At 48.0% G+C, this 27,967-nt stretch overlaps 1 protein-coding gene across 33 annotated transcripts in view; it reads left to right on the top strand.

Moving 5' to 3' along the window:
* Positions 1-4,317, top strand: part of CLASP1 (cytoplasmic linker associated protein 1) — a 197,955-nt gene extending 193,638 nt beyond the window's left edge. For all 33 annotated transcript variants that reach the window (XM_041124198.1, XM_041124186.1, XM_041124188.1 and 30 more), the window contains one exon: positions 86-4,317. In XM_041124198.1, coding sequence (XP_040980132.1) covers positions 86-172 — 87 coding nt within the window. In that variant the 3' untranslated portion in view covers positions 173-4,317. The remainder of the gene's footprint in view (positions 1-85) is intronic.
* Positions 4,318-27,967: the final 23,650 nt, after the last annotated feature.

The following is a 27,967-nucleotide window of genomic DNA, read 5'->3' as shown; positions in this document are numbered from 1 at the left end:
CTGCAGAATGCAAGTTTTAAGATTTGCAGTCGACTTCTGTCTGCCTGTTTTTCCTGGCATCTTCTACTATGTTTGTTTCTTTCAGATGAAGCTATTAAACTTGTACATAAAGAGGGCCCAGACCACCAACAGCAACAGCAGTTCCTCTTCAGATGTTTCAACGCACAGTTAATGGAGATATGTGGACATATGTGTAGACTTAGAAGCAATCAACGGTGCCTCTCAGAGACCTTTCTGCTAATCTTCACTGGCACGCTCCATCAGCTCAAGGAGGCCATGCAGATATTTATTGCAATCAGTATTTTAGTCCCTTAAAAGCTTTTATGTAGAATCTTACTGGTATTGAATGTAAAGGAAGCAAGGTCTGTGTTGCAGTCTTCATTAAAAATGAACAACAGAAAGCCATACTTAAACATATTTGTATAGCCTGCTGAAATCTCAGAAATATGTTTAGGTTAGCATTCCAAAACTCAGTCCAAGAACCTGGACACGCATAAAGGTAAAACAAATCTTGTTGGTTTAGTTCATACCCAGTTTTGGTTTCTGTGTGCTAGTTAACTGCTCTCTCCCTGCAGCTGCAGCCGTTCTGGCTAGGTTCTCCTCTTCTTACAAGTCTTGTGGTCCTGTTTTGTACTCCCTGTTGCAGCTTGCCTAACGTGCAGGGCTCTCCGTGGAGAGATCTTTGGAGATGTGGCTGTGATTCCAGCCTTGGATGCTTTAATACTGAGAGATATCAAGTGAGTAATGAAAAAGTAGGTTCTTTTTAAACATCTGAGTTTTTGTACATAGTTCTGACAGACCTCTGATGGGCTGATTTCTCTGTAACTGCTCTCCAGCCAGCTGTGCTGTTCTGAACAGCACAGCTGGGCTCTTGCTCCTTTCATTGATTGTGTAAATATTTCTCCCCTTCCAACCCAGTTGGCTCTTTCATATACTCAAATGACTCTCCAGGTTACTTGCTACTCCCCAAAGGGAACCTGAGAGCCAATTCTGGGACTGATGCCTGTGAATGGGACACTGGAGTTAGGTGGGTGGGTGTTGGATTAGGCTCTGAGTGTGTTCGTGGGTGGGCAGTGGGAGCTGGCAGAGCTGTATCTCAGTGCTGCCTTGTGAGGCTAGCTGCTTTTTTCTTGAAGTCTGTAGCATCAAAGGGCTGATCTGCTGCTCTGACCTGACCCACTGGTGTTGGGTGGTGAACGGCTTTGTCCCCACAAGTACTTTGTGCTTTGGGCAAAACGTTCATCCCAGAGAACAGAAAGGGCATCTGAAACTGAACAAGAAGACCCTGTGGAAGCACCTGCTGAGCCAGCTGGGACAGTGCTGGTTGCCTGCCACAGCTCCCCTCCTGTGCCTGAAGAGCCTGCAGTGCTGTTAGCTGCCTTTACAAACCTCCTTTTTCCTGGCCAGCCCCATGCACAGCCCTGCTGGGTGCTCTGCATTTCGGAGGGGTGCAGAGGGCCCTCGCTGGGCACTGCTGTCAGCAGGGGTGCTCTGAGTGAGGGTGCAGCGGGGCAAATCCTTTTGCAGCCTGATGACACGGACCAAGTCAGAGCCAAACCAGCAGCAGTCAAATACCCCACGGCACTACCCTTTCCCAAAGGGAGACCCTTCTGTTTGCAAAGGGTGAGCTCCCCCTGCCTCTCCCTGTAACCAGGGGAAGCAGGAGGATGTTAGTACTGTGTCTGGCCCTGGGCTGGATCCTGGCTGACGGGCATGCCCACCCCAAACCTGCAATGGATCAGAACTGGGGTTTTGCCCCCAGTGCCAGTGATGAGAGAAGGATGGCGGACCTGCAGCTTACGGCTGCAGCTGTATTGATGGATGTGTGCTCCCTGGCTGCTCTCAGTGCCTCGGTCTCTCTCCAGCCCCCTCCGTTTCCCCTGAAGGGACACCTTGGTAGCGTACTGAGAACATGAGTTTCCAGTACCGCAGCAGGGGAGTGCAGTTGGGAGGGTAGAGCCCCATCGTCCTCCCCCTCCATCAGTTCATCCCTGCGTGTCTCAGCCCCAGCCCTGAGGAGCTATGCTGGGAGGTGATGCTTGATACCAGCTCCCCTCCCAATCCCCAGCTCAGGAGGGATTGGGGCTGGTGCGGACTATGCGGGATTGGGCTGCAAAGCCTGTTGGTCCCTTTCGCTGCTGATGTGAGAGCAGAGGAGGTGACCTGCTCCTGAGTTTGTCAGGATGTGTCCAGGCTTTTGCTGGCTGCAGGGCTAGTTCCCTCATCTTTCCCAGTGAGTAATGCCATGGCAGGAGAAACCATGCAATCCTGCTGGGTAGGATTCCCCCAGGGTCTTTCCGCAGGCTCAGAAAAGCCATCCTCACTAGAGAGAGGATTGGCTGCTCCATGGTTAGCGTCTCCCTTTCTGTGGACCATTTCTCTTCAACATCTTTCAGTATGCTTGTTAGAATATTCATTTTTTATTTTTTTGAATGATTCAAATTATTTTAGCTTAACACAAATTTATTTTCCCTTTTGAGGAAATATTCAGCTGACTTGGCAGCAGTTAGCTGTCTTGTTTGAATTTTTAGTAGTGGGTTTGGTTTTTTGTTGTTTTTTTGTTGTTTTTTTTTTTTTTTTAATTTGTACTCTAACTGCTTAGTATTTATGCCTCTCTTTCTCCCCATCTCAGTTCAGCATCTTCTGTTCCAGTTCTGGTGTTCAGAAGGTCAGCATAGCTGACCAGATGGTGATTAGTCCCTCCCAGCTGTGATGGAGCTTGATCCATCACCGTTTTCTGTTTGGGTTTTGGTTTTTTTCTTTTTTTTTTTTTTTTTTTTTTGAATGGCACACTGTAGCAAATCTCCAGGAATTGAATTCCTTCTCAAATGATTTTATATATTTTATAAAATCCTGTTAGTATGCACTGAGAGTGAACGCACTGTAACGTCCCTGAACTGACCCTGGCGCGTGTGCTGACACTACAGTAGGAGTTAACAGCTCATCCTTGAAAAGATGCGTGCAACCTGCTGCGACTCCAGCGACAAGCCTGTGTTTTCTGATGCTATTGGCACACTTGGGGCTGCAAATGGTAGAACCAGGCCTTACTTTCTGAATCAGATTCAGTTCTGTTTGTCAACAGATGCTCATTAGCGTGCTACTTTATTTCGTTACGTGAGTCAGTTGAGGACTGTTCATCCTTTGAGTACTCTAGAAGTATGTTATACCTGTATACAGTAGAGAGCATTCTGCTTAGGTATTTATAAATCATTGCGTATAATGTACATAGTAAGGTTGTTTAGTATGTTGAAAATGACCTGATTTTTTTTTTGGTGTTTCCTTTGAAGTACTCAAAGGGCTAGCTCTGAATGTCACCTCTCTGATCTCCAGTGTTCTGACTTCAACAAGCTGTACAATCATTTTGTTTTCTCTTCAGCAAGCATAAAGGTCTCTCTGGCTACAAATCACAGTGTCCACGCACGCTTGCAGAGAAAGATCTGCATGCTGGCAGTGCCTCACCGCACCGGTGAAGCTTGTGTTCACGTTCTCCTGGCAGTAGCCACCTACTGCAGCTGCCTTTTTTTTTTTCTTGCTGCCCATTATGCAGGGCTTCAATTTTTCGTACCTTAAAAAAAAAAAAAAAAAAAAAAAAAAGAAAAAAGGAAAAAAAAAGTGTATTTTCTTTGCCCACCACGCTTTAACAGTCTGAATGGGAGAAAACTCTCAGCAGACAGCGGCTCCTGGCTGCAAGGTTGCCGAAATCTCAGATGTGGATGTTTTTTCTGCCATTGGCTGCACCAGTGCTCCGTGGGCATGGGCAAATACCAGATCCATCCGCCCCACAGGTCTACGTACTGTAGTTCTCATGTAGTGCAGAAATATCGAGGCATGTGGCTTTCTTAAGGTACACTATGTGTGCTTGCCTGGATTACAATACAATATGAGACTGTCTTTTTTTATTGCTTATTACTAGCTTAACAATAACCTGTATAAGTAATGTAACTTGCATCTTTGTCATCAAACCCTTTTCTCCCCACCCCTTTATTTATCAAGCATAATATTACATATTAAGGGACAGAAAAATAGACCTTTGTAGTATACAACAGGACGTTGCTAACAATGTTTTAAATGGGAAGTAAAAACTGCTCTAAAAAATGCCAGCCATGAGAAATTACTTTGGCACCGTGTTCATGCGCATGTATTTTTTTCTATTTTTTCCGCTTTTGTCATGTTACATCCATATCTGTATTTATATCTTATTTGTTTCACTTTTGAGTGTATCATGGCAATTGTACAGATGTTTTTTGTTAACATTTATGTGATAGAATTTGCTAAAAAAAAAAACTTAAAATAAAACCTTTTGAGTTTGCCCTAGAATAAGTGGAACTTGGGTTTCTTTTTGGGGGAGAAATATTAAAGTAGATTCATTATCCAAAACAGCTCCGCACTCCAGCAGCCTTTGCTTGTAAAGGATTTGCTCTTATTCCTGCCCTGGCTGCTGTGTTTTCATGTATTAATTGGCAGGTGCATTGTGGGCTGGCTGTTTCCTACAGGCACCAGTCTGTGAGTGGCAGTGGGACCAGCGGGCAGCAGATCTTCTGGGGTGCTGGTCTTTTGCTGTCAGCTTTTAAAAGCTTTTGGGAAGTCATGATTTTAGGGGATTCTTGTGATGTTACAAACTGGAGAGCCATATGCTGTTTGAAAGCTGATGGTCTCGTGCGAAGTCACATTAACGCAAGCAGCAAGGGCTTCAAAAGATATCTGTGTTGTAAGGCTTGTTAAGAGAATTGCAGAGGTTTTAAAATATGTGGCAGCAAAAATTTGGGTGATGAAGTGTTTGGGGAGGTGAAGGGGTGCTGGGAACTGCACAGGTCTCTATGCCTGGTACCAAAAGACAAAGAACTTGAATTTGAAGTGGCCAGGGAGTCTGAGTGCTGAAGTGCTTGTGTGTTATCCTGAGGGAATAATAGCTCACCACAGTTTAAAACCTGTAGTGAAGCTGTACTCTACACTAGGGATCCCCTAACATATGACTTTTACCTTGATGCTGTTCCTTTAGCATCAAGATAAAAGGTCCTCAAATACCTTGTGGTGGGTGCAAGGGAGTCAGGAAAGCACAGGAGGTTGAGATTTCCTATGGGGGGCTTCTGGTGTGAATATTCCCAGACAGGGGAGTACATGAAAAGTGTTAATGGTGTGTGAGCACCAGCATTCAGGACAGGGTGGTGCTGGCCGTGCTGGATAAGGCACTGCTAGTTAAACTATCCCCCCTCTCTCTTCCTGCAAGAGGATTATTTGATCTGTCCTTTTTACTCTCTAGCTAGTTACTGAGCTAGAAGAAGTTTGACAATTTTGGGGGGAAGTTTCAGACAAGCGGTAGTTTTGTTTAGCTGCAGACCCTTCACAGCATCAGCAGCCCTCACTGGTGTCTCCTTTGCCCTGGCGCTCCTGGCTGCCACCAAGCACTGCCCGTGCCAGCCCAAGGACCCTTCTGCATCAAGATTCAGGTGCCCAACTGGGAGTGAGGAGCAATGATCGCTCTCCCTGCTGCAGATGGACCATCTCAGCTCTGTAGTGGCAGGGTCTTTTTTGACTCTGCTGTGTGTCAGAGCAGTACGAGGGAAGGTCCACACTTGCCCAGTGACCCTGGCTTCTTCCCAGAGTGCTTCCCATGTGGTTTTTCTCGAGCAGTGCCAGGTACCTGTGGTTATAAGAAAGAGAAGAGAGAATGAATAGAGCACTATCTAATCTGTGCCTTGTCAAACTCCAGATGCTGGCCTAAATTAGCCTTACAGCCCTGAGGGATTTGGAAGAGCTCTGAAGTCTGAGGCATTGCAAATGTGGTATTAAACAGCCCAAGCTGGAGAGCTGGATTTCACTGACACGTGCTTAAAATGGTCAGTCCTAGCAAAACCTTTTGTGGGGGCCGAGGAGAGGGACATCCCGCAGATGCAGAAATAGGTCATTCTGGCAGTTTGTGCAAGACTCATGCAGAGGGTTGCCTGCATGGCTGGAGGTCTCCTTTCCCTCTGGAGCACCAGGCAGCAAGGGTTGGACCAGAAGGGGCTGGGTGTTCGCTTACTCCATCTCCAGAGGGTACCTCTCTGTACCCTGTGACTGGGTTTTACCAAACCCTCGTGCTGTTGCTCACGTTATAAGGAAGAAGGCCAAGATGGAGCTGCCGCTGCTGGCTCATCACCAACCATTGCCAGATGCATAGAGCTCCTTTCGGAGAAGTTGTCTTCTCCCAGCAATGGCTCGTGCCTCCAGGCGCTCACTGCACAGGTTTGACCTTCTGCTGATCTCCTTGGAAAATACACAAATATGGGCCTTGGTGCCAAGACTTGCACCTTGGGGGGTGCCAGAACAGGCTGCCCCTCTTTGCTGCAGAAGCAGCATGGCAGAAGGCAACAGTTTTGCAGGATGCAACTGCAGCAAGTGGAAAGCTCGACAGGAGCATCCCAGAGTGGTTACTGCAAATGAAAAACAGGAGCAGAAGAAAATAATGCTCTCGCTCAGGCTTCTGGCTCCTGTGCTGGATTTTGGCATGTCCTTTAGGGCTGAGACTGCAGTGTGTTGAGAAGGGGGTGTTTGTTTATTGAACCATCCCAATGTATCTGTCCCTTGTAGCTCCTTTATCATAAAGTTCCCTGTTGTCCTAAGCCTCATGATTGCTTCACAGATGAAGAATGAGGAATGGCTATAATTGCTGGTTTAGACAGTTTTGCTGTGCTCTCCCCTATGGTGGAGGACCAGAATTACTGCCAGCAATTAAAGGTAGTTAGCGGATTCCTGGCAAGCGTGAAGGCTTGCTCTAAGCACTTGCAGCCCGTTCTCAATTCATTTCTCTGTCCTGGAGGGTCTGAACTGCTGCTGATTTCTTCTCAGCCCAACATTTCACAATCTCCCTCAAATTATTTTGCGACCCCTGCCCTCCCACTGAGGGATGCGCCGAGGAGCAGCTCAGTGCATGTCAGCAGAGTTGCACTCCTGGACCAGGTGACTTATTTTAATTTGCTCCAGTTAAAGAATAAGATGTTTTGGCTTAAAACCCCTGAGAAAGTGCAGCTCAGCTGATCAGTGGTGACTTAAGTTAAATAATTCCACTGCTTCTGATTGTGCAACCCGTGTTTACCCTCCCCAAGCAAATATCGCACACCCCTCTCTACCAACCCAACACATTTTTCCTGCTTTGCCTTTCCATACACATCCATGAAGTAGGGAAAGGGCCCTCCCTGGCGAGTGTGCCCCAGCCCCAGCAAGAGCCTGCTCGGAGGAGGCTCAGCACAGAAATGCATGTAAATACTGGCCTCGGGGAAGAGAGGACAGGCCATAAATCTCCATCCTCTGCTACAATGGGGAAAAAAAAGTCCTGCAAGGCTTTTGGGAAGCTGCTGGGGCAACACAGGCATGGAAGTCAACCCAAGCATTAGGCTGGGATGGAGGGGGTCTCTTGCTGACAGGTACTGGGTGGTTGCGTTTGTTTAGGAACAGAGAAAGACCATCACTCACCATGATCCCCGGTCACAGATCCGTTCGCAGGTAATATGGGGTTATAGCTAATATGTGCATGTAAAATGGGCCGGAGAAGGTTGTTTCAGTAGCAGGGGCAGTGTCTGAGTGCCTGCACTGCGCATGGCTCTCCCCTGCTGGGGCAGGGCCCATGTGTGGATGGGAGGATGATTACAGCTTTGTAGCTGCTGAGCTCCCCTGGACCGCTGCAGCTGTAGCGCAGGAGATGCTTAAATGTTTCAGGTTCTCCCTGGGGATCTGACTGCAGCCAAGGGCTCGGGAAATATTAGCCCATTAAACCCAAGGCCCTTACGCAACATTACTCCGCTCTCCATGCTGCTTCGTCATGACTTGGCAGGTATTGAAACAGACCAAGCAAAGCCATTGCTTTCCAAAAAAGAGCTATTTATATCCAAACTCCAGTGCCAAGCCATTCCCCAGGAGCCAGTGACTCTCCTTGCTGTCAGGCACGGGGGCCAGCGCGAGCAGGCGCTCGTCCCTTGGGGCAGACACGACGCCTGGGGACGATGCTCGTGGGGCTTCGACCCACCGAGGGACCTGGGGCTGAGGCCGGAGGGCTCAGCAAGAAACAGCCGCTCGGGCGTCATTAAAAGGCAAGAGCTCGCTTGGGAGCGGAGGAGATGGGGAGCAGCAGAGGGGAAAGTGAAGGCAGCGTAAACCAGACCAAGCTAACGCGGAGCCGGGGGGATTACAGGGTGCCGGGGAAGCTGCTCGCAAACACATCAGGGACAAAGCAGCCCTCCAGAGCTGAGGGGTAATGAGTAATTAATGAAGAGAGGGATGAAATTCATAATGACTCAAAAATGGCTGAGATAATGAACTCCTTCTCTTTAAATCCACCTTTAACAAGAAAGCTAAGGGAAAGGATTTAGATCAATTAAGAAGTAAAGAAAAGCAATTTTGTAAAAATAGCTATTGACACAAGCAAGTGGGAGAACAGCTGGAAAGTCTCTCCGTGCAGAGGCAGCAAATGGCTGAGGCCTATAGCTCGGGGTGTTTGGGGGCAAAAGGTTTGGTTCTTAAATGATGGAGAATTGCAATGAAACCTGCCCAGACCCAGCCTCACGTTTGTGCAGCCGTCCCCGTGCAGGGAGCAGGGGCGATGCCGGACCAGCTGGCCTCGGGGAGCCACTCAGCCTCTGGAGCTGCAGGGGTGAAATGGCGTGAAAAACACTCCCCGCTGCCTGCCTGCCGGTGCTGCCGCAGGAGCTGCGTCGCTGGTGACGCGGGACAGCCGGCGCGCGTCCAGCACGCGGCAGCTTCTCGCTCGGTGAGCTCCACTATGGGCAGCAGTTGCTGGCCGGGTACCAAACTCGCAGCTATGGCACCTTTTTTAATTTGCAGAATCACGGGATGGTTTGGGTTGGAAGGGGCGGTTACAGATCATCTAGTCCATTCCCTCTGCTGTGGGCAGGGGCATCTTTCGCTAGGTCAGGTTGCTCAAAGCCCCATCCAACCTGACCTTGAACATTTCCAATGACGGGACATCCACAATCCTTCTGGGCAACCTGTTCCAGTGCCTCCCTACTCTCATCATAAAAAATTTCTTCCTTATGTCCAGTGTAAATCTATCCTCTTCCAGTGTTGCAGCACTTTCTCTTCTGCAGATAAACTGGGTTATACTGAAATCTAACATAGTGTGGCACAGACAAGCACCTCTTTTATTCTGTTTAGGGTGCCCCAAGGGCTAACACTGGGGTTTGTTTTTTTTCATAACAAAGTTCACCCTCCCCAGATGTGTCTCTGCTTGCCACCACTTTTGGTGAAATCCAGACCTGGGAAAGCAGGAAGCTGAGCAAACTGGCAATACCCAATTTCTGTATTTAATGAGTGTGTATGGCATAAAGGCACTCATAAGTGACAGTAGGTAGAGTAGTAGTCAAAGGGGAGCTTCACGAAGGATGAGCTGACTGCCTCTTGCCGGGACTCATCCCACACTCTGCTCGGCTCCTGGTCCCAGCCGTTGGACGCACAGGGCACTTGCAACGTGAACTCTGGTTTTTGGTGTTTGCACGACCTCTCCTTGGAAACACTAATAGATTTAACAAATCACTGGGAATTTAGCAGGGAGCTGGTGATGACATCTGGCTGTCCTCTTGCTGGTGAGCTCTGGGGTGACCATGGTGGGGAGCAGCAGGGGCTAGGGGCCACAGTCCACTCCTGTGGGATGGAGCAGCCCTCCACGAGCATCAGCAGCCACTTGTGGGCAATGGATATGCAGTGGCCCTCAAAGCGACAGCCCCCATTACCTTCAACCCTGCCAAAGCTCAGAGGTCACAAAAGAGGCAGGAAACATTGGAGTTGGCCTTAAAACCTGTTGGTTACCTTCCCATTAGAGGAAATATTTTTGGCTCCCTCTGGCTGCTGTGCAGCGGGACACTGGGATATTCTCTTCCTTGTCCCGGTGACCCGACTTCTTTATACCCGTAACCCCATCTCCCTCCCCATCGTCCTTGCTGAGGAATAGCCCCTGTAAGGTCCATCGTGCCTGGACCTGACTCCCGCCCCCTCTGTGGGTGCCCTGGCGCGGGGTCTCTCTTGCTACCCCTGTGCCAAAATGCTCCCTCACGGTACAGGCTGGGGCTGGCTAAGCGTCTCCGGGCAGGTTGGTGCTTGGGGCTGAAAGGGTTAAACGGATGGCCCTGTCACAGGGGCAGTTTTTCAACTGCGGTCTATAAATAGGAGCTGGGTTTCTAATCTGCTTGCCACTCGTTTCCACTCCCTGCCAGTTTTTTCCTGCTTTTTCCTGCAAGGAGGTACCTGCAGCCGCGATGGTCTGCAGCCCTGCAAATGCTGCTGGGAGAGGGAAGCGAGCAGTCGAGTCCCGCCCGGCGAGACTCGCTGTCTGTCAGTCCTCCTGTAACCCATCCTGATTAAAAACCAAAAAAACAGAAAAGGAAAAAAAAGGGGAGAGAAACAAAGCCCTCCCCAGGCAGAGGCTCCACATCCTGGTCTATGCTGCAAGTCCCCAGCCCTGCCTTGCCCCTCCAGAACCGTGTCAGAGCTGTCTCCTGTTTTGGGACAAGTAAGACCCCAGTCCAAGCGCTGGGAGCTGATGTTGAAGACCCGGCTCTGCTTTCTGTGTACAAACACCCCACCCTGCAGCTGGAGAGGGCTGGCAGCATTTTTGGGCTCCCAGCAAGTCGCCCATCTGCCGGCTCCCCCCATGCCTGCATCCCCTGCCCTATCTCCTCCATCTCTCCAACAGTGGTAAGAACTCCGTCCCTGCTGAGTGACAGTCGGGCCATAAATCCTCGTGAAGGGCGTGAGGACCTGCTGGAAGAAGGCGCTGGGGGTTTGCAGAGGAGGGCTGTGAAGAACAGCCGGCTCCACGCTGGGATGGGGATGATGTGGGCAGGTTGGAGGGTGGCCAGACATCCGCAAGGGCATGATGACTCCCAGCAAGCTTGACCTGGGTTGGGTAACGGGCAACAGAAGGGGCCCAGGGAGACATGAGAGCAGCCCTCAAACATGTGAGAGATGAATGCAGAGACGGGGAATGATCTCTTCTCTGCGGATGAGGCAAGAAGTCTTGGGCTTAGCAAGAAAAATTGTTAAATTGTTAAATTAAAAACTTGTTAATAGTTGGAGTAATAACGTTGACTTGTTTCCAGGCCTAGTTTTGACAAACTGTTGATTTGATCACGCATGCAAAGGGGAAAGTAACTCTGAGTGACTAAGCCAGTGGGTGAATCCTTCTGTTGTCTCAACCTGATGCATGTCGGTCCACTTAACCTGAAAACTCAGCTTGAACAAGGTCATCTGTTGATGGACAGGGAATAGACTGGTGGGGAATTGGCCAAAAAGCAGGGTGGTTCGTTGCATGGCTCCTTCTGAGCATGGTGTCCATGCAGCCGGGTCAGGTGCATGTCCCAGGGGCCTTTCCCCGCGCGCCCGCCTCGAGCTTCACTGCTGTCAACGGACGCTTTCCAAGGCTGCTGACTCACTGAAATGGAAATGTTCTGCCAAAAACCGTTGAGTTTGATAAAATTGCTAATGGGATCCCGCTGGCTTCCCTGACAGCTTGGCTCCGCGCCCTGCATTTGGAGTAGCTGCTGGGAGGGAGGTTGGTCTTCGCAGCCGAAGGAGCGTGATGCTCAGGGCCCCCGGGGCGATGGCTCCGCTGAGGCTCTGGGTGCGCTGCGCCAAAAGCCAGGGCACCCTGGTGGCATCTGCAGCTCCGCATCCCCCAGCACCCAGCCTTGCAGCTGCCCCTAGTGCTTGTTGTGCCATGGGTTGGTTTCCAGGGAACATGTCTTGTTTCAGACACTGAACTAACCTTTTTTCCTCAAAATCTTGACTTTTTTTTTTTTTTTTTTTTTTAGGAGTGACAATTTCAGCCTCCTGGCCAGCTTCAGCTCTACCTTGCAGGACTGGCCTGAGCTAAGGATGCTGTGCTGGAGACACACATTAAATAGGATGTCCCCATCTGCACCCCAGCTCCTCTGGGTCTGGGAGGACAGGGAGCACCTACCCAGAGTGACAGCGGCAGCAATTTAGTCCCTGTCTTGCAACAGGCTGGCTCTTCTGGCCAACAATAAGAAAAAAATGGAGGTAGCTATTTGCCTTGTAGAGCTAACCCAGGTAAGCAGAAAGCCCCAGCTGCTTTTACATCCCATTGACCCTGGAGAAGCAGCACCAGCCCAACACAGCTTGGCTCCTGGCAGGCTCAGCCTGCGCTGTGCTTGTCGTGGGCATCCCACAGATGGGGCTGAAGGTTTGGCCACCCTCTTTGTCACTCGGCTGTGCCCTCTCAGCACCGTTATGGGAGTTCCTGGGTCCGTAAAGGGCTCCTGGTACCTCTCCCTATGTCTCTAGTCAGCCTCTGCTCAGCGCCAGTGAAAAAAACCTGATTAGGCATCTAATTCTCCAGTGCTGCCGCCAACATTCCTGTGAAAACCTCAAACAGGGCGCCTGGGCTCTTCTGCGCGGTACAGTGCCTGGTGCTCTCTAACCAGCTGGGCCAGGCATCTTGTCGCAGCACAGAGGACCCACAAACTCAGTTTCTCCATCTCCGCTCGCCTGACCTGTTGTACCCTCAGCTCCCTGGCGTGGAGCAGCTCCTCCACGAGCCAAGAGCCACGTGGCCCCTGAAGGCCCCAGCCCTGCAACCACTTGCCCTTTGCACCCCAAACCTCTTCTGAAAGCAGCGATTCCTCCTTTCTCTGGGGTCATTTTATTTGTGTTAAAAAGTGAAAAAATATTCTCATTTATTACTGAATGTGAACAATATGGAGCAACCCCTCCCCAAAATGCCACGCGTGAATGACGGGCTGCCCTACTTGGAGAACGTGGACTTCCCCAGTGTATAACTGCGAGGATACCTGGTTCTCTCCATGCACGGTTTAGCCTTGCAGCTGCCTATTCCCATTGAAATATCAACCACAAAACCCGTGTCCGTGCTTCCTTTGCGTGTCCAGCTGATTTCCTGCGGCCAGCAAGCCTCTGTCTGCTCCCGCAGGCTTGGAGGGAAGCACCACCCCACGGCTGGGATGGCAGGAGCTGTGGTGAAGGGTGGTCTGAGGCTTCAGACTGTCCTTGCCCAGGACACTGTGCCACGGAGCAAGCTGTTCATTCATGGCTAGAGCCAGGGCAATGCCCAGCTCCACCGCTGCTGAGATTTCGGCATTCTCCAAGACCCCTTCCGACATCTTCAGCACCTGCAGGAATGGGGTCCCTTTCGCTCTGGGCGCGCATCTCCACTCAGGTGGGTGCTGCTGCTGCTGCACCAAGTTCAGGCTGTCAGCCTCTGCTCCCAGATTTAGCTGCAGTAAAGACCATCTCCTCCCAGGATTTTGGTACGTGCCTCTGCCAACCTGTGCTGACATGCATCCCTGGCCATCGCCACGCAGCCTGGGTGAATATCAGTTTCACAGTTTAGGGACATTTGCAAGACTTTTGCTGTTGTTCACCGGTTCCCACCACTTCTTGTCGCAGCTCCCTGGTTTATACCTGGCTGCAGATGGTTTCCACTAAAGGATCATAGTGAGATCTGTCTCTGGAAGTTTAATGCAGCTTGAGAAGTCCCTGGAGGTTTTCCTTTCCACTGAGCTTCTTCACCGTGCTGGTGAGCCAAAGCTGCTTCTGTCAGCTGGAGGCTGAGAGCCGGGAGGTGGTATTCTCCTCCTCCTGCTGCTGAGAGGAGCTTGGGTCCTTCTCCTGGCTAATCCTGGGTGTTCAGCAATAGGTGACGGATCCAGGGTTTCCTCTGGGACAAACCCACGCTAGCAGGAGGTGGGGACAGGACAGCCCTTTTCCTTCCGAGTCAGCAACTGAAATCCAGCCCATGCCAGGGGTGAGCCGGTGCTCAGAGCAAGTGGGAGTGCTGGAATGGGATCACTGGAAGGGATCTCAGCTCAGTCCCTGAGAGGTCTGCAACCAGGGGAGAGTGCTTTGGCTCTTCAGGCAGTCTTCTGAGGGCGATCAGGGTCACTGCAGTGAAGGGATGGAAACTTCACAGCCATAGGTTTAGAAAAGCAAAATCCCTGTGAGTCGCTTGGCTCTCACCCTGCAGCGTGGGAGCCAGATTCCCGTCCTGCTTGCTCTAGGACATTGCTGCAGACCGGAGCACTCCCTTGACAGCGGCACAGCTGGGATGTGGGGATGTCCTCTCAGTAGCATTTTGCCCTGCAACCATTACCGGCACGTGGCTTCTCACTACATTTCCTTTGGCATTTGCCAATCTCCATGTTTTAGGCAAGTGCTAAACATTAACTTAGATTTGTACTTAATAACCCGGCGGTGTGTTTGGAGCCCAGTGCACAAGGAGGAGATGCACTCAACCCCCTTTCCCTGGCGCTGTCAAAGATTTAGGAATGCCAAAGCAAGAGAGTTTCACTGAGTGCGCACCAGCATTCACTGAGCGCACACCTCTGCTTGGCTGAGGGCGTATCCAGGTATCCACCAAGTGTTGTCTTCATCCACCAAAAATATTTGATTTCCTTGATTAACATAACTAGGAGGACCTTGCTGATTTGAAAGTAGAGCGAAAAACCTTCTCAACAGAAATCAAAGCCCTGGAGGGGACCAGTATGTACAGGAATGGCATTAACAACTAATCCTCTCTAATCCAAGATGACATCCTTATCACATGAGGGCATAAAATGTAATTAGACTTACATAGTGCTATCTCCAGAGCACTAAGCAAATATTAACCAAACCATTTCCCCAGTGCTCCTGTGGGGACAGCCCAGTTACCCTGGCTGTGCAGGTGGGTAAACTGAGGCACAGGACGGTGTGCTAGCAGGGTTCCTTTCTGGAGAAGGCCATGCAAACTTTGCACCCAAAAAACCAAAATTAGCAAAGCATTTATGACCACTGGGAGGTTTTTCATGGTCACAGAGAGCATCTTCCTTCAAGACCCCTGTTATCAAGGGGATGGCGAGCCACTGCTGTTTCCCTGCACTTCCAGGATCCCCTCACAGCTGTTACATATCTGCACGGAGATAAAACACTTGTTCAGACATGAGCTTCCTCTATTGTTAAAACATGTTTAAATGATATCCAACCATCCCTTCAGCTATGTTTGTACTATTGTTTGTTTTCTAACCTCGCTTCTGCTCCAGATTTGCCCCAGCTGATGGATGCTGCAGAAGGCACCCTTGCCGGGGGGAGCTTTGCTGTCCTTCCCTCGGCTCTCCAAGGTTAATTGGCCCCAAGATGGCTAGTGCAACTGATGATTCCTGCCTGTGTGGAGCGATGCAGCTGCCCTTGGGACTAAAGCCAGCAGGCAGACTTTACAGCCTGAACTGAGGTCTCCATCATCCCTCAGTGCTGAGGGTACTTGGAGATGGGCAGGGAGTTCTGCCTCAGGCACCGCCTGCACGATGCCTTTCACCAGGCTGTGCTTTTTTTTTTTTTATTTAACAAAATATATGGCCTGATCCACTTAGAGCAGCAGGACCATTTGCAGCAGCAGGGGACGCGGTCCTCTTATCAACATCAGTTAGCGTTGGATGCCCTTGACCAGGAGCTGCTTTTGATGGAGGAAGACACTTGAACAACAGCCACCTAATTTCTCAAGGCCTTGGGATAAGATTATATTTCTTGGGCTGGCAATGCCATCTGCTCTAAAAACAGTTGGATGTATTTGAGTGTGAAGTATAAATACCTGGGCTCTATCAGTCTCTAAAATCAAAGACACCCACCAAAAGACTACTGGTATTTGAGGGACAGAAAGTTTAATGGGCTCCTCTTTGGTGAGGACATGGCAGTGTTGCTCCCTTGACTGGAGGACATTACCCTTGAAGATCTGTCACAACATACATTTATCAGAGGGCCTGGGAAGAGCTGTGCGGTGCAGGGTGAGGAGGGACAGTCGCGGTGTCCCCTGGATGATCCCTGGCTCCGGGCCACCTCTCCCTGCTGCGAGCTGCTCCCGCACCCTGCAGGAACTGGTCAGTGAATGTTTTGTTTTATTTTCCCCTGGGAGTGAATGAAACAAAGCAGTGAAGGTTAGGACTCATGAGTTAGTTTGCTTTATTAATGAAGTTCCAGATTTTCTGGAATAGAAAAGAAGATGCTATCTGCTGAAAACTTCAGCAAACTTTTCCAGGCACAAGGAGGGAAAGAACATCATCGAGGCAGATAGATGTTGAAGTGATTCATGGAAAGCTGTTTTGCCACTGGTCTCTTTGGAGTTGAGACTATGTTATAGCCTCAGTGGTAGTCATACCTCAGTGGGCTGAGGGCAGGATCCGTCCCCAGCCCTCCCTCGGCTTCTTCCCTCCCTGCTCCCCCCGCTGTGCTGGCACCACCAGTTGGATGGCCACACTGGGACTCAGATCCAGGAACTGATCCGGCTGAGAAGCAAACTGAGGACCAAAAAAAAAGCTGGTTTTTTCTTCTCATGGACAAAGAACAGTTCCCAGAGGGAGCCGCTCGCCTGCCGGTGATGCTGGCGCAGGCGAGGGGAGAGGTGCGGCGTGTCCTGGAGGTGCAGGGGGAGGCAGTGCTGCGACCTGGGCAGGACTGTCTCACCCCAGAACCCGCCGCTGCGGGACACCTCAGTTGCTGAGAAGTCAGTGCCACAGCAGGTTTCTGCCTGCTGAGGAGCTGCTGCTAACTCAGGATGTCTAGGATGGCCTCTAAAACCCTACGCTTAAGAGGTTGCCTTCTGAATGTGAGGCAGTTAAAACCCACAAATGCCCAGATATCAGCATCCTGCAGAGTAGGGAGCAATTTTTGCCCTTTTAGGCAGCTCACCTGACACTGCTTTTCTAGCTTTAGAATGCTGCCAGTGAACTGCTGTAACAAACATGTGTGACTTGGCCAAGGAGTCCTCTAAAAGCCATTGAAAATGTTCCCTTTCCTTGCCCGAGGGGCCCTGGCTCCAGGGTCGTGGGGTTTCCTCCCTCTGCTTCTGGAGCTCAGGCTGCCCAGATTAAATTGTATAGTGAAAAATTCCATCACAACTTCCAACCTCGATAAATAGCATAGTCAAGGCCGCTGGAAGGCTCTTGCATTACCTAGTTCAATGGTTTTCAACCTCCTTTTGGTTTTGATTTCCAGTAGAGATAGGAATCCCCAAAAAGTCAGATCTATAGCCAGCTGGCCGGCTAGGTGCAATCGCTTTCCACAGACCCCTTAGGAGCAACCTGGGCCCTTGCAGGGTCTCTGGGTCACTGGCTGAAGTCTGCCGTAGTTTGACCTCCCATCTAAGAGAAGCCATAGGATTGCACCTGCAATTGCTGGCATCTAAATCACGGTAGGTGACGCTGCAGAAGAACACCTCTGGGCACATTTATCCATGCAGAGCTAGGCTGAGCTGGAGCTGGCAACAATACACCTCCAGGCTGGATCAGGCAAACAAGGGATGGCCTACAGTAAAGGACAACCTACACCCAGGCTGAAACAAAGCCTCAGACCATCAAAGGGGTGATAGTAGGAGGATAAAGATTGGGACTGGAGCCTTGAGGCACTCAGGGAGGAGAGAAAGGGCAGTGAGTCAGCCCTGATGACCCACAGAGGTGAGGTGGGTTGGAGAGACAAAAAGCGGCAGCTGCTGTCAGCTCCGGGGTTCAAAAGCACATCCCAAAGCAGTGAGTGGTCACCAGCCATGGAAGGAGCCAGGATGAGAACTGCAGAGCTGTGTCCCTTACACTCGTGTCACTGTGAGGGATCCGGAGCAGATCCTGGACACACATGTCTTGGTGCCTAGATGATGGACAGGTGCTTTTTTTTCTGGTTGTGTGTATGTGCGTACGAGGGTGTGGGTGAAAGTGGGTTTGTTTTTAAAATAAAACCCCCTTCCCCTCCTCCAAAGTCTCATCTTGAGACTTGCTCTCTCATCATTAACCAACAGGTGAGTATTTCCTATGATGTCCTCGGCAGACTGCCCCGTGAGTAAGGCTGATGCTCTCTGTCCCTACCCATGTTCCGTACTCCTGCTTGGCTGTATTAAAACATACTTTTTTAAATTTTTAAATTTTTTTTATTTTTTTTCCCTCTCAGCTAGGAAATTTGGCATCTGTTACGTGACTTCCTCAGTATGTGTCACTTGAGGAATCTTTTATCTTCTGTATAGTTAATTGGATTTTAGATTTTTCTAAGTGCTACTACAGAGAGCTGTGGTGGTAGAATTATTAATATTTAAGATTGAGAGGTCTGGCTAAGAAGCTACCTTTGCTAAAAGCACATTTCTTTCCACTAAAAGGTGACAGTCTGTGGTTGTTCCCAACTCCCTGCTGCTGAGCTGGGATAACACCCTGTGTGCCACTCTGATGGCATCCACCAAGAGCTGTCTCCCCATATCATTATGTTATTTACTGTTTGATTCCTTAGATTTGGGCAGTTAGCAAGCTACTTAAGGAGTCCATCCCTCCCGTTCTGTAAATATTATCACAATATGGGTTTTCTTCTGGAATTACCCATGGATTCCAGGTCATGCTGAAAACTGGCACAAATGGTACAGACTGTTCTTCAATGCAGTTTATGCTTGGATTTGCTGGATTAAAACCGTGTAATTTTACTCACTGCTAGGGTTAGAAAAGTCCAAACAAGAAACCTGCAGACAAAAGAACTCAAGAATCATTTCTTTTATGTATTTGAAGAAAAAAAAAGCACAGGTGGTGTGTATAATGAAAAAAGTCAAAATGCTTGGCACTCCAAATAAATGGAGACTATTGAAAAGCAGCTATGAAGATTAGATGTAAATCTGACCGCTTGACACTACCAAGTAGATTATGTCATTATATGTATTTATTCACAATAAAAATAATGGTGCTGTCTCACGTGATAATCTCAGTGATTGCTGCTGCTTGCACCAGGTGTTATAAGCTGGACACTGCTGGACGGGGTCAGCTTCCCGCTCAGTGTTACTGCCTCCCTTCTGTTTGTGTTACGAAAAGTCCCTTCCCAAGAGATGTTTATAAACTATGATCAAGTTTCTTAACCTTGTTTTGATAAATGAAAGCAGATGTTTGGCAGGATTCATCTGATTCATCGCCAGTGTTTATAGAAAGTGGGATCTAGCTGGCACAGTCGAGGGAGTCTAGGACACTGTGCATCCTATCCTAAACAGATCTTTACATTAGGTCAATAAGAAAGGGAGACCTACACCTTGTAAGCACCTAAAACTACAACAACCTTATCCTCCTATTTCACACTAGTATGTGTATTTTTCACATCTTCAATCCATCTAGAATAATCTGTCTTCAAGACTGCAAATTTCTTTTACAATGGGCAGCTTGAACCTATAGCACGTAACTCTTGATTTAAGTATTCTGTGATAATACAGTTGTTTAGCTGATGCCTTATAAACAGACGTATCAGGAGCCGCTTATTCTGTTCCCTGGTCAGGGGCAGCCTGGAACAAGTCCACATTGTATTTCAGTGTTAGAGGAACTCACGTCCTGGGATGAACCAGAAAAATTGTTTTGTGGACAGAGTAATGTTCCATTTATTTGAACATATGCAGAGGTTGGGTAGTAATTTTGTGTCATCCTGGCTCTAGAGATGGGAGTAAAGAGGGTCATAAAGAAGATGGTTTGTGCGTTAGACTTTTTAATCTCAGTTAATTGATTGCCAATTTATCTGAGGTGGTTAACAGGTTTGGAGAAGCTGATGGGATGTCTGTCTCAGGACATAATTATTTCTGTCTTTCCTTCCTCGAGCTGAAACTAAATGTTGGTTAATTGGCACTGATTGATTAAAGTAGAACAAAGGAAAACATCCTCTGAAAGTCTGAGGCTTGTCTTTAATATGAAATATGGAAGTGCTTCTAGCCTGAGGTAAAATCCTACTGAAGACAATGGTTTCTGCTCTGTACAGTGAGCTTTGTCTATATGCTTAGTGTCTGTTGTCTCTCTGGTCCAACCGCTGTTCTGCAATCAAACCTAAAGGAGACAAGGGATAGGCAGGTTTTGCCATGATATAGCTAGTGTTACAGAATACTATGCGTCTGAACTGCCGCTGACCTTGCCTAACAACATCATGGGAAAAGTTAAAGCAATGGTCCCCAGGAGGGTTTTGCAGTGAGGTTAGTTATTTCACTATGAAAACAAACTGACAAGCCTTGGTTTGGGAGTGAGGACGTAGCAGTTCTGCACTTTGGTCACTTGGATGGTCTGTATCTGAGGATATTCATTACAGTTCGTGCCCTCGGACTGCCATCCCATCCCTCTCCGGGAAGTCTTTATGAACACCACAGGGGTACCTTAGCGGTCAGGTGGTTTGCGTATTAAAGAGATTTGAAATTGGTGCTGATCTGTCTTAAAAATTTGGCAACAGCAGTGTCTTAAACCCCTGCAAGTACAACTGCTCTGGGTCATGTGAGAATGAGCAAAAGCGTCAAATTTCTGTTGATCTCACTAAGGTTATTGTAAAGACAAGTCAATGTACTCCACTGCTGCTGTGGAAAGATAGAGGGTCTGATCCTTCTTCCGCCTACATGGCTTCTACATTTGTGTAACTCCACTAATTTTTGTCAAACAATTCATCAGTTTATCCCTGTATGCATAAGAAGAAAACAAAGTTGGAGACTTCTGTACCGCACATCCCACCTTGAAAGAGATGGCCTCTCCCTGGTGTAACCGTATGGCTGTTAAGGAGAGCCAGACTATATGGACTGGGACTCACGACCCTGGGATTTATTCACAGATCTGTCACTGTCTCGGTGATGGGAAGTCAGTTTGCCCTTTAGTTTCCTCACCTGTAAGGTAAGACTACTTGCTTGTTACCTAATGGAGATAGGATATTTGCATGTGTAGGGTGCATCCATGCTGTGGATCATATCCATCATATGAAGTTAATACAAATGTATTAACTTGCCCCCCTGGACCTGCAGAGACGAGAAGTGACACCTTGTGCAAGCAGGAAATCTGGGATAGTGGAGGACAGAAAGGAATATTGAGGAAATAAATGCATTTGTAACTAGTCAGTAGAAATGAGTATCTACTCACCTCACCTTACCTTACCTTGCAGGGGACTTGGGAGGCTTCTTTATTAGAATTGCTGTGCAAACACAATAAAAAAGAGTCTTAAATCTGGTTTATAAAAATTAAGGGAATAACATGTTATTAGAATAATTGTACAAATTACTGTCTTTGCAAGACTGCTTTTATGTATGTATATTCCTGTTGGGAATAAGTACAGTCAGACTATATGTAGCTAATACAAGAAAACCACACTCCCTTTTCCAGTTTATCTTCCTCTTGGTTATGAATTTGTTGTGTGAATCATCTAGTTAGAGCATTTCTATAAGAAAAACCTCATTTGATGGAAGAGCGCTTTGAAGCAAAGACCAAATATTGTAATAAAAATGCTCATTGTTTTCTCATATTTTGAGTTTTTACAAGTCACAGTATTTGTGAAGGCCTAGTGGTCTTGTGAGCTGTAAATTGTGATTCTGCTAAGGTACAAAGGGTTCTCTGAGGGACTCTTGAAAGGCATTTTGAGTACATGAAGGGTCTTAAAATGTTTTCCTTTCAAGGAATTTAAACTGTCTCTAAGATGTTTAAAGGGAGATGAAAGGTTCTGTAATGTACTGCTTCATGCTTCGTGCTGTCCTACAACAGATAAATGCCCTGGGGTGGAGCATTTCAGATCTTTCTACATGCTCAACTGTGTCTAATTATTATCCTGGAATCATTTCATGTTTGAGGAGTTTACATCGGAGAGGATGTGTCTGCTTGTCACTGTTGCTTTGCCAGGTCCAAATTATAATAATGCCTTTCCTCCAGAGTTAAAAATAACCACTTTTCAGATGTTTTTTGCTCAGAAGTCTCAACGGGGCAGGAGAGCACATGCAGTAGAGCAGCGTGCAGATCTTTTACCATGAGTCTCTTCAGAAGCTGGGAAGCTGTGAACATCCCACCTGTGCTTGGGCATTACCTGTGTGGTGAGACCTGGACATTGCCTTGAGCAGGAACGGGACTGCGGGGCACGGTAAAACCTGCGTCAGGACCGTAGTATCCCTTGCAGCTGGATTTCATAGACTCGTTGAGTGTTGGTGGGAAGGGACATCTGCATGTCTGTAATCTAACCTCCACGCCAAAACAGGGCTGGAGCCTACACTGGACTGAATCAACAAGCTTGGCTCTGCTTGATTCTTGAATACCTCCAAGGACGGAGATGTCTGGTAACCTGTTCCAGTGTTCCAATCATCTGGTGAAGAAGGTTTTTCTAGCATTCAATCTAACCCCCAAGTCACAGCTTGTGGCCATTGCCTCAGTCGCTGCTGCTACTGAGAAGGGTTTGGCTCCATCATCTTTTTAACTGCCTTTGGGTAGCTTGTGGGCTGCTATTACATCCAGTCTTAACTTCATCAACAGACTCAGCAAGCTCGATGCCCTCAAGCTCTCCTCACAGGAGAAGTGCTCTAGGCCCTGAGTGTTTTAGCAGTTCACCTGCTGGATCCTGTCCAGCATCTCCACCTCCCTCTTGAACGGGAGGCTCAAACAGGTGCAGTCTCACCAGCACCAAGCAGAAGGGACAACAGCTTCCCCTGATCTCCTGCGTTACGAGGAGCGGTTTGCCTCATTTGTGGGGAGAGGGAACTGTTGTCTCCTATTTAAGCTGGCTTTCAAGATAACCCACGGGTCCTTCTCAGTGGGGCTGCTCTTCAACCAGTTGATTCCCAGCCTGAACTGGTGCTTGGGGTTATTCCAGCTCAGTGCAGTACTTCACATGTCTCTGCTAAACTTCTTGAGGTTGTTGGCCTCAAGTTTCCCAAGGTCCTGCTGGATGGAAGCACGGGTGCTTGGCACGCCAACCGCCCCACCTAACTTGGTGTTGTCCGCAAATCTGCAGAGGGTGCCTTCTTGTTTGGGCTTTTCAGACTCCCTTTCCATGAGGAGAGAGGACACAGCCTTGGTCTGTGGGATCTATGGACTAGACATCTTCTGGCACCTTTTCCTGCGCTTTCACACCCCCTCCCTCTCTGGCAAAGCGGGTTTAAGCAGTCCCTGCTGCAGCCTGGCCCCCGCCTGCTCCATCCCTCCCTTTCCACTCCCTGGTTGCGCTGACACCAGTGTTTGGGGCAGTGTGGCAAACCAGACTGGTGGGCGGATGTGGGATACACATCCCATCACAGATATTTTTGTCCCGGCTACAATTATTTTTGCTGTGAAGCAAAGCTTCCTCAGACAGCGGAGCCGTGAGCAGAGCTGGTCTGTTTTCGGCCCTGGGTGACGAAGCTTCGCCTCCGGCCGCTGCTCCCCGCAAAGCCCCGGGAGGCGACGGTCCCCCTCGCTCGGCCGGCCTGCCGTGTGCGAGGACGCGATTTATTTACGCCGCTCCGGCCGAGGCTGCTAGGAGCAGGCAGCACGCGCGGTGACCTCGCCGAGGGACCGTAACTAACCCCCGAGACACGTACCGGGCACAGCTGTTTGCAGAGTCAGTGTCTGCTGCTGGCCAAAAAGTACATGCTTTTTTTTGTTGTTGTTGTTGTTGTTGTTCTTTTTTTTTTTTTTTTTTTTTTTAAAGTCATGGGCTGCTTTCCTACTAGCGCTGTCGGCTCCGGAGACTCTCTCGCAGCAATGTAAACACGGCTACTGTGTGTGCTCCATTGGAGAGGGTGCCGGTCCCCGTAACTGCAGCCTGTAGCTCACAATGAGACAGCCAATGCCAATAGATGTATAACGAGCATTTAAAAAGCACTTATTTTGTCATCCAATCATCGATCATCCTCACTGTGTAAATATTTTTTGTTTCCACAACAAAATGACTTCTTCACCAGGAAGAAAAAAACTTCTGATTCTGCTGATAAAATCAGGACAGTCAAAATGATTAATGTGACATTGGGGAAAGCTCGCAAATGAGGCTTAATTTCTGTGGCAAAAAGACCTCGTGGATTCATCAGTGCTTGGTTGTGCCTGGAAATTCAGTGGCAGCTGGAAATTTGATGGTGACCTCTGATAAACGAGAAAATGGTGAGGGTTTTAATGAATGACTTGAATAAGAAAATAAATAAGCCAGTCTGTGTGGTATTCTTCCTGATATTTGTTTTGCTATTATGTTCAGTTAACGCGGTTCTCATTGTGTCATGATGATTGTGTTGACAGCACATCACGACATATGAGCATTGCTGGCAGTTCGGCTGTCGGGGAAGGGGATACATCGCCTTAGACACACAAAGTAGAACAGGGAGGTGACTGTAATAGGAAGGCATTTGGAGGCCTCTGGCGAGGCAACGTCAGAGATCATGAAGATAGAAAGGGTCCCGGTGAGCATCTTTGTTCTCCTCTGTCAAACTGGCCACAGGACCTAAATGAATTCCTTTCTGTTCAACTTTTTTTTTTTTAGGAGAAAAATTTAGTCTTGATTTACATCTAGAAAATGGGGATGGGGAAAGGGGGCTTTAACCACAAACTTTGGGAAAGTTGCACTCATGGTCGATTACCTTCCTTGCTAAATTGTGCAGTCTGTTCTCAGCCTTGGTTTATTAATTTGCAGTGTTTATTCCCTGGCTCTTGTATCTTTGCTGTGAGGTTTAGGAGCATTTGTTATGAAATGTTGATTTCCCATGTGAGTATTTATAGACTATGTTTGAGTCACCTGTTAATCTTCCTCTGGGTAAAACCAAACTAAGCTCCTTGTTTCTTTCACTACAAGGCATATTTTCAAGACCTTGCTAATTCTCAGTTTTTCCAGTTCGGTGGCCTCCGTCTCGCTTGTAACACCAAGACTACCTTCATACTGCCGGTGGTAGCCATTGCCCCAAACTGCTGGCCACCAGCTGTGCCCCGAGGTGCTGTTCGGCAGAGGGCAATGGGAACCCGTCTAGGCTGGTTTCTATCTGAAAAGTGGACCTGCACAGGATGGGTGAGGAGACCTCAGGGGTCAGTGGGCTACCCGGGAGAGCCTGCACTTGCCACTGGAAGCTGTCCCAAACCCTGTCAAAAGCAAAGCAATGATTTTCCAGCTTTTAGAACAATAAGGGCTGTATAAAAGCTGTTCCTTTCTTCATTCAGAACATCGCAGTTGATTAAAACCTTGGGGTTTCAGTCCTTTCTAGTTTCTGGTGCCTTCAGTGTTTTCCAGGGAAGGTAGAGCAAATTAACCTGTCACAGTACGGCCACTTTTCTTGGTTATCTTGCAGAACCTACTTAAATATAGTGACCCCAAAGATCCCCAAGTCAGAGGCTGGAAACCTGTGATCTAAAATACACGCAGAGGTGACACAAAAGGCACCATGCTGATTTTTTTTTTCTTAAAGCATATTCAGCGCTTGGGTGACCAACCCAGTAAGTCTTCCCCAGCCTCTGCAGCTCATTTCAGATCCCTGCAGTTCATCCCAACAGGCTGTAACTCTATGGCCCATGTATCAGGAGAGAGTTGGAATAATCCCTGGATAACCTTGACTAATGCCATAATGAGCTAACAGCAGCTTTTGGAAGCTCTTCAATACAGTATAACGTTTAACCTTGATCCTTTAAATTTATTTTGGGCCTCATGAACACAAAATTGCTTATCTGACGTAGAAGCTCCTGTTAGACTTTTCAGAAGCAATTCAGATGTTTGTGGTGTAATTCACAACGGTATGGAGATGCTTTGTTTCCTTTGAATTTGGTGGGAGTTAAGTGCTTAATTACTTTTACCAATCTGAACTTTTACTTAGCCATCTCTGCAGTGTTATAATGCTCCCACGCCCCTTGGCTAATGGAAACACCTTTTTTTCAGAGACAGGGAACAGAATATGTGACTGTATCTCAGTCACTTCAGTGCAAAGTCTACTAGCTTGGCTCTAAGTGCCGAGAAGCTGACCTAAACCTCTTGACTCTCCAACAAAGCAGATGAAGGGCATACATGTCTTCCACTCAGTGCTTAGCTAAAGGGACTGTAATGACCAGTGAAGCAGCAGAACGAACTTTTGGGGCAATAACAACTTAAACTGAAAGTACAGATATTAATGCTTGAAGGTTTTTTGTTTGGGGTTTTTTTGTGTGTGGTTGGTTTTGGTTTTTTGTTTGTTGTTTTGTTGTTTTTTTTTTAATCAGGAGGACTTACATACTTAAAAATATTGGTCCTCTTTATGCCAGCTTGAACTTATTGGCATGGTACTTTTGTGCCCAGGCACAAATGTCTGCAGGAAAAGATGCTTATTTTTAAAATACTTTCTCACACAAAAAGTATGCCGAGGTCCGCTCATAGCGTTACCTCAAGTAGAAAAATCCATCAAACAAAATAGTCACTCAATCCCTTTTGATCATATGAGCAAAGCATTTTACCGTGGCCAATTGGAAAAGCCTCTAAAAAGAGAGATGCAGAGCAGTCAGCACAGCAGAGGGAAAGAAATGACTTTCATGTGGGAGGGAGCAGGATGGCAAAGGGAGGCTTGGGTGGGAAAGCTGCGGTGGAGATTTTTTTCACTGAGGGGCTGTGTTAGGGAAGGAGGAAGAGCAGATGCCGGGTGATCAAGGGAGCCCCAGAGCGGAGCAGGGGAGGACTTGGTCTGTATGGTGTGGTGGATTTTAAAGATCAGGAGAGGGTATCTGACGCTGTGATGCAAACTTCTGTGCTGGGGGAAGAGCAGGAGTTAGACTAGAAGAGGTCTGACATTTCTTTCAGGAGAGGTAGACAAAGAACAAAGATGTCTTCTTTTTAATCAGATTTGGCTAAGAAAGAGATGGGAGGACAGGAAGATTTAGAAGACAGATCTGCTAGCAGAGTCTCTGTAAAATTAATTAGCAGATCTTGCCTTTATTTTCTACATTCAGCAACAGGCCAGAGAGGAAACAAATGGGATTATTTTAAAGCAATTTTACCTGCAACATATTTACTTTCTAGAAAGATAGTAAAGAAAATATTGACATGCCAGACTTGATGGGATCCTTTGTTTCCTATGGTGTGGTCATTTACATCGGACTTCATATTTCTCCAGTTGGTGCAGCAAACTACTTAAACTGTGGAAGGATATTTACTGTTTAAAGAAGTCCTTGGACACTTCAGCAAACTTCGTCTTGTTTCTCTGTCCAAGAGCTATATATAGACTTTGCTCAATCAAGGTCTGAGCAGCTGCTGCTGCTCAGATGTTGTGTGAGCAGAGCTAAATATTTTTAAGAGTATAAAAACGTGACAAGATAACTCCAGCCATTTTGCTTTGAAAGAACCAGGTGTTTGTCTAGCCGTGTAGTAACAGAGGAAAGAGAAGCTACCTTAAAGGCACATTTATTTGTGCTATTTCTTAGTCTGAAACTAACAGAGACAAGCAGACATAAATAATGCATCTTAAAAACTTTAAGACTCATAGCACCTCTGCGAAGCTACTTAGTTCCCTTCAGGTTACCTTGTTCTTCACCTCATGACCCATCAGAATATGAACTGCCAATGCCTATAGTTTTACTGCATCTGACTCTCCCGGGCTCGACCTAGTGATGATGCTATGACAGTATCGATATTCTATAATCATAGTAGGATAATAAAAATTTCATATGACAGGGAAATGCCGCTATCTTGGCTGTAAAATATGGCAGTACATGATAATATATGCCGACAGCTACCCTGAGTAAACTGCCTTTCTCTCGGCTGAAATTTGACCAGGAAGCTTGCGGGTAGGAAGCCTTCTCCCGCAAAACTGATTGGAAGATTTTTAATGACTCAGAGTAATGAAGGGTCTGTTTCCATTTCTGCTGGTGGATAGACAATAGGACATGACCAAACAGGGAACCCCCCTCTACCCTTTTGTTCCCCCTCCCCAAACTATCAAACATGAGAAGGATCGATGATGCCCTGAGAGCAGGGTGGAGGGGGGGGATTAGGAAAACGGTGGGTACGGACAGCCTTGCAGGTGAGGATCAGGATCCGCAATTCGAAATGGTAAAGACAAACAGATTTCTCCTTACCGAGTAGGGGAGTTGCGTTCGGAAAGACAGAAGGGGTTTGGGCGGGTTGGGGGTGAGTTTAGTCCCTGACACTGTCCTCTCGCTCCTGCATGTCCTCCGGCAAATTACTTTGTCTCTCACTCTCCCACCTGGAAAATCCCCCCCCCCGACATGAAGTTCACATTAACATGAAGCACAGGCCGGCGTGAGAGACAGACAGGACGGAGTTAGAA

The sequence above is a fragment of the Aquila chrysaetos genome, chromosome 6 (assembly GCF_900496995.4).
Source record: "Aquila chrysaetos chrysaetos chromosome 6, bAquChr1.4, whole genome shotgun sequence".
Lineage (NCBI taxonomy): Eukaryota > Metazoa > Chordata > Aves > Accipitriformes > Accipitridae > Aquila > Aquila chrysaetos.
This window is presented reverse-complemented; position numbering and strand designations above follow the sequence as displayed.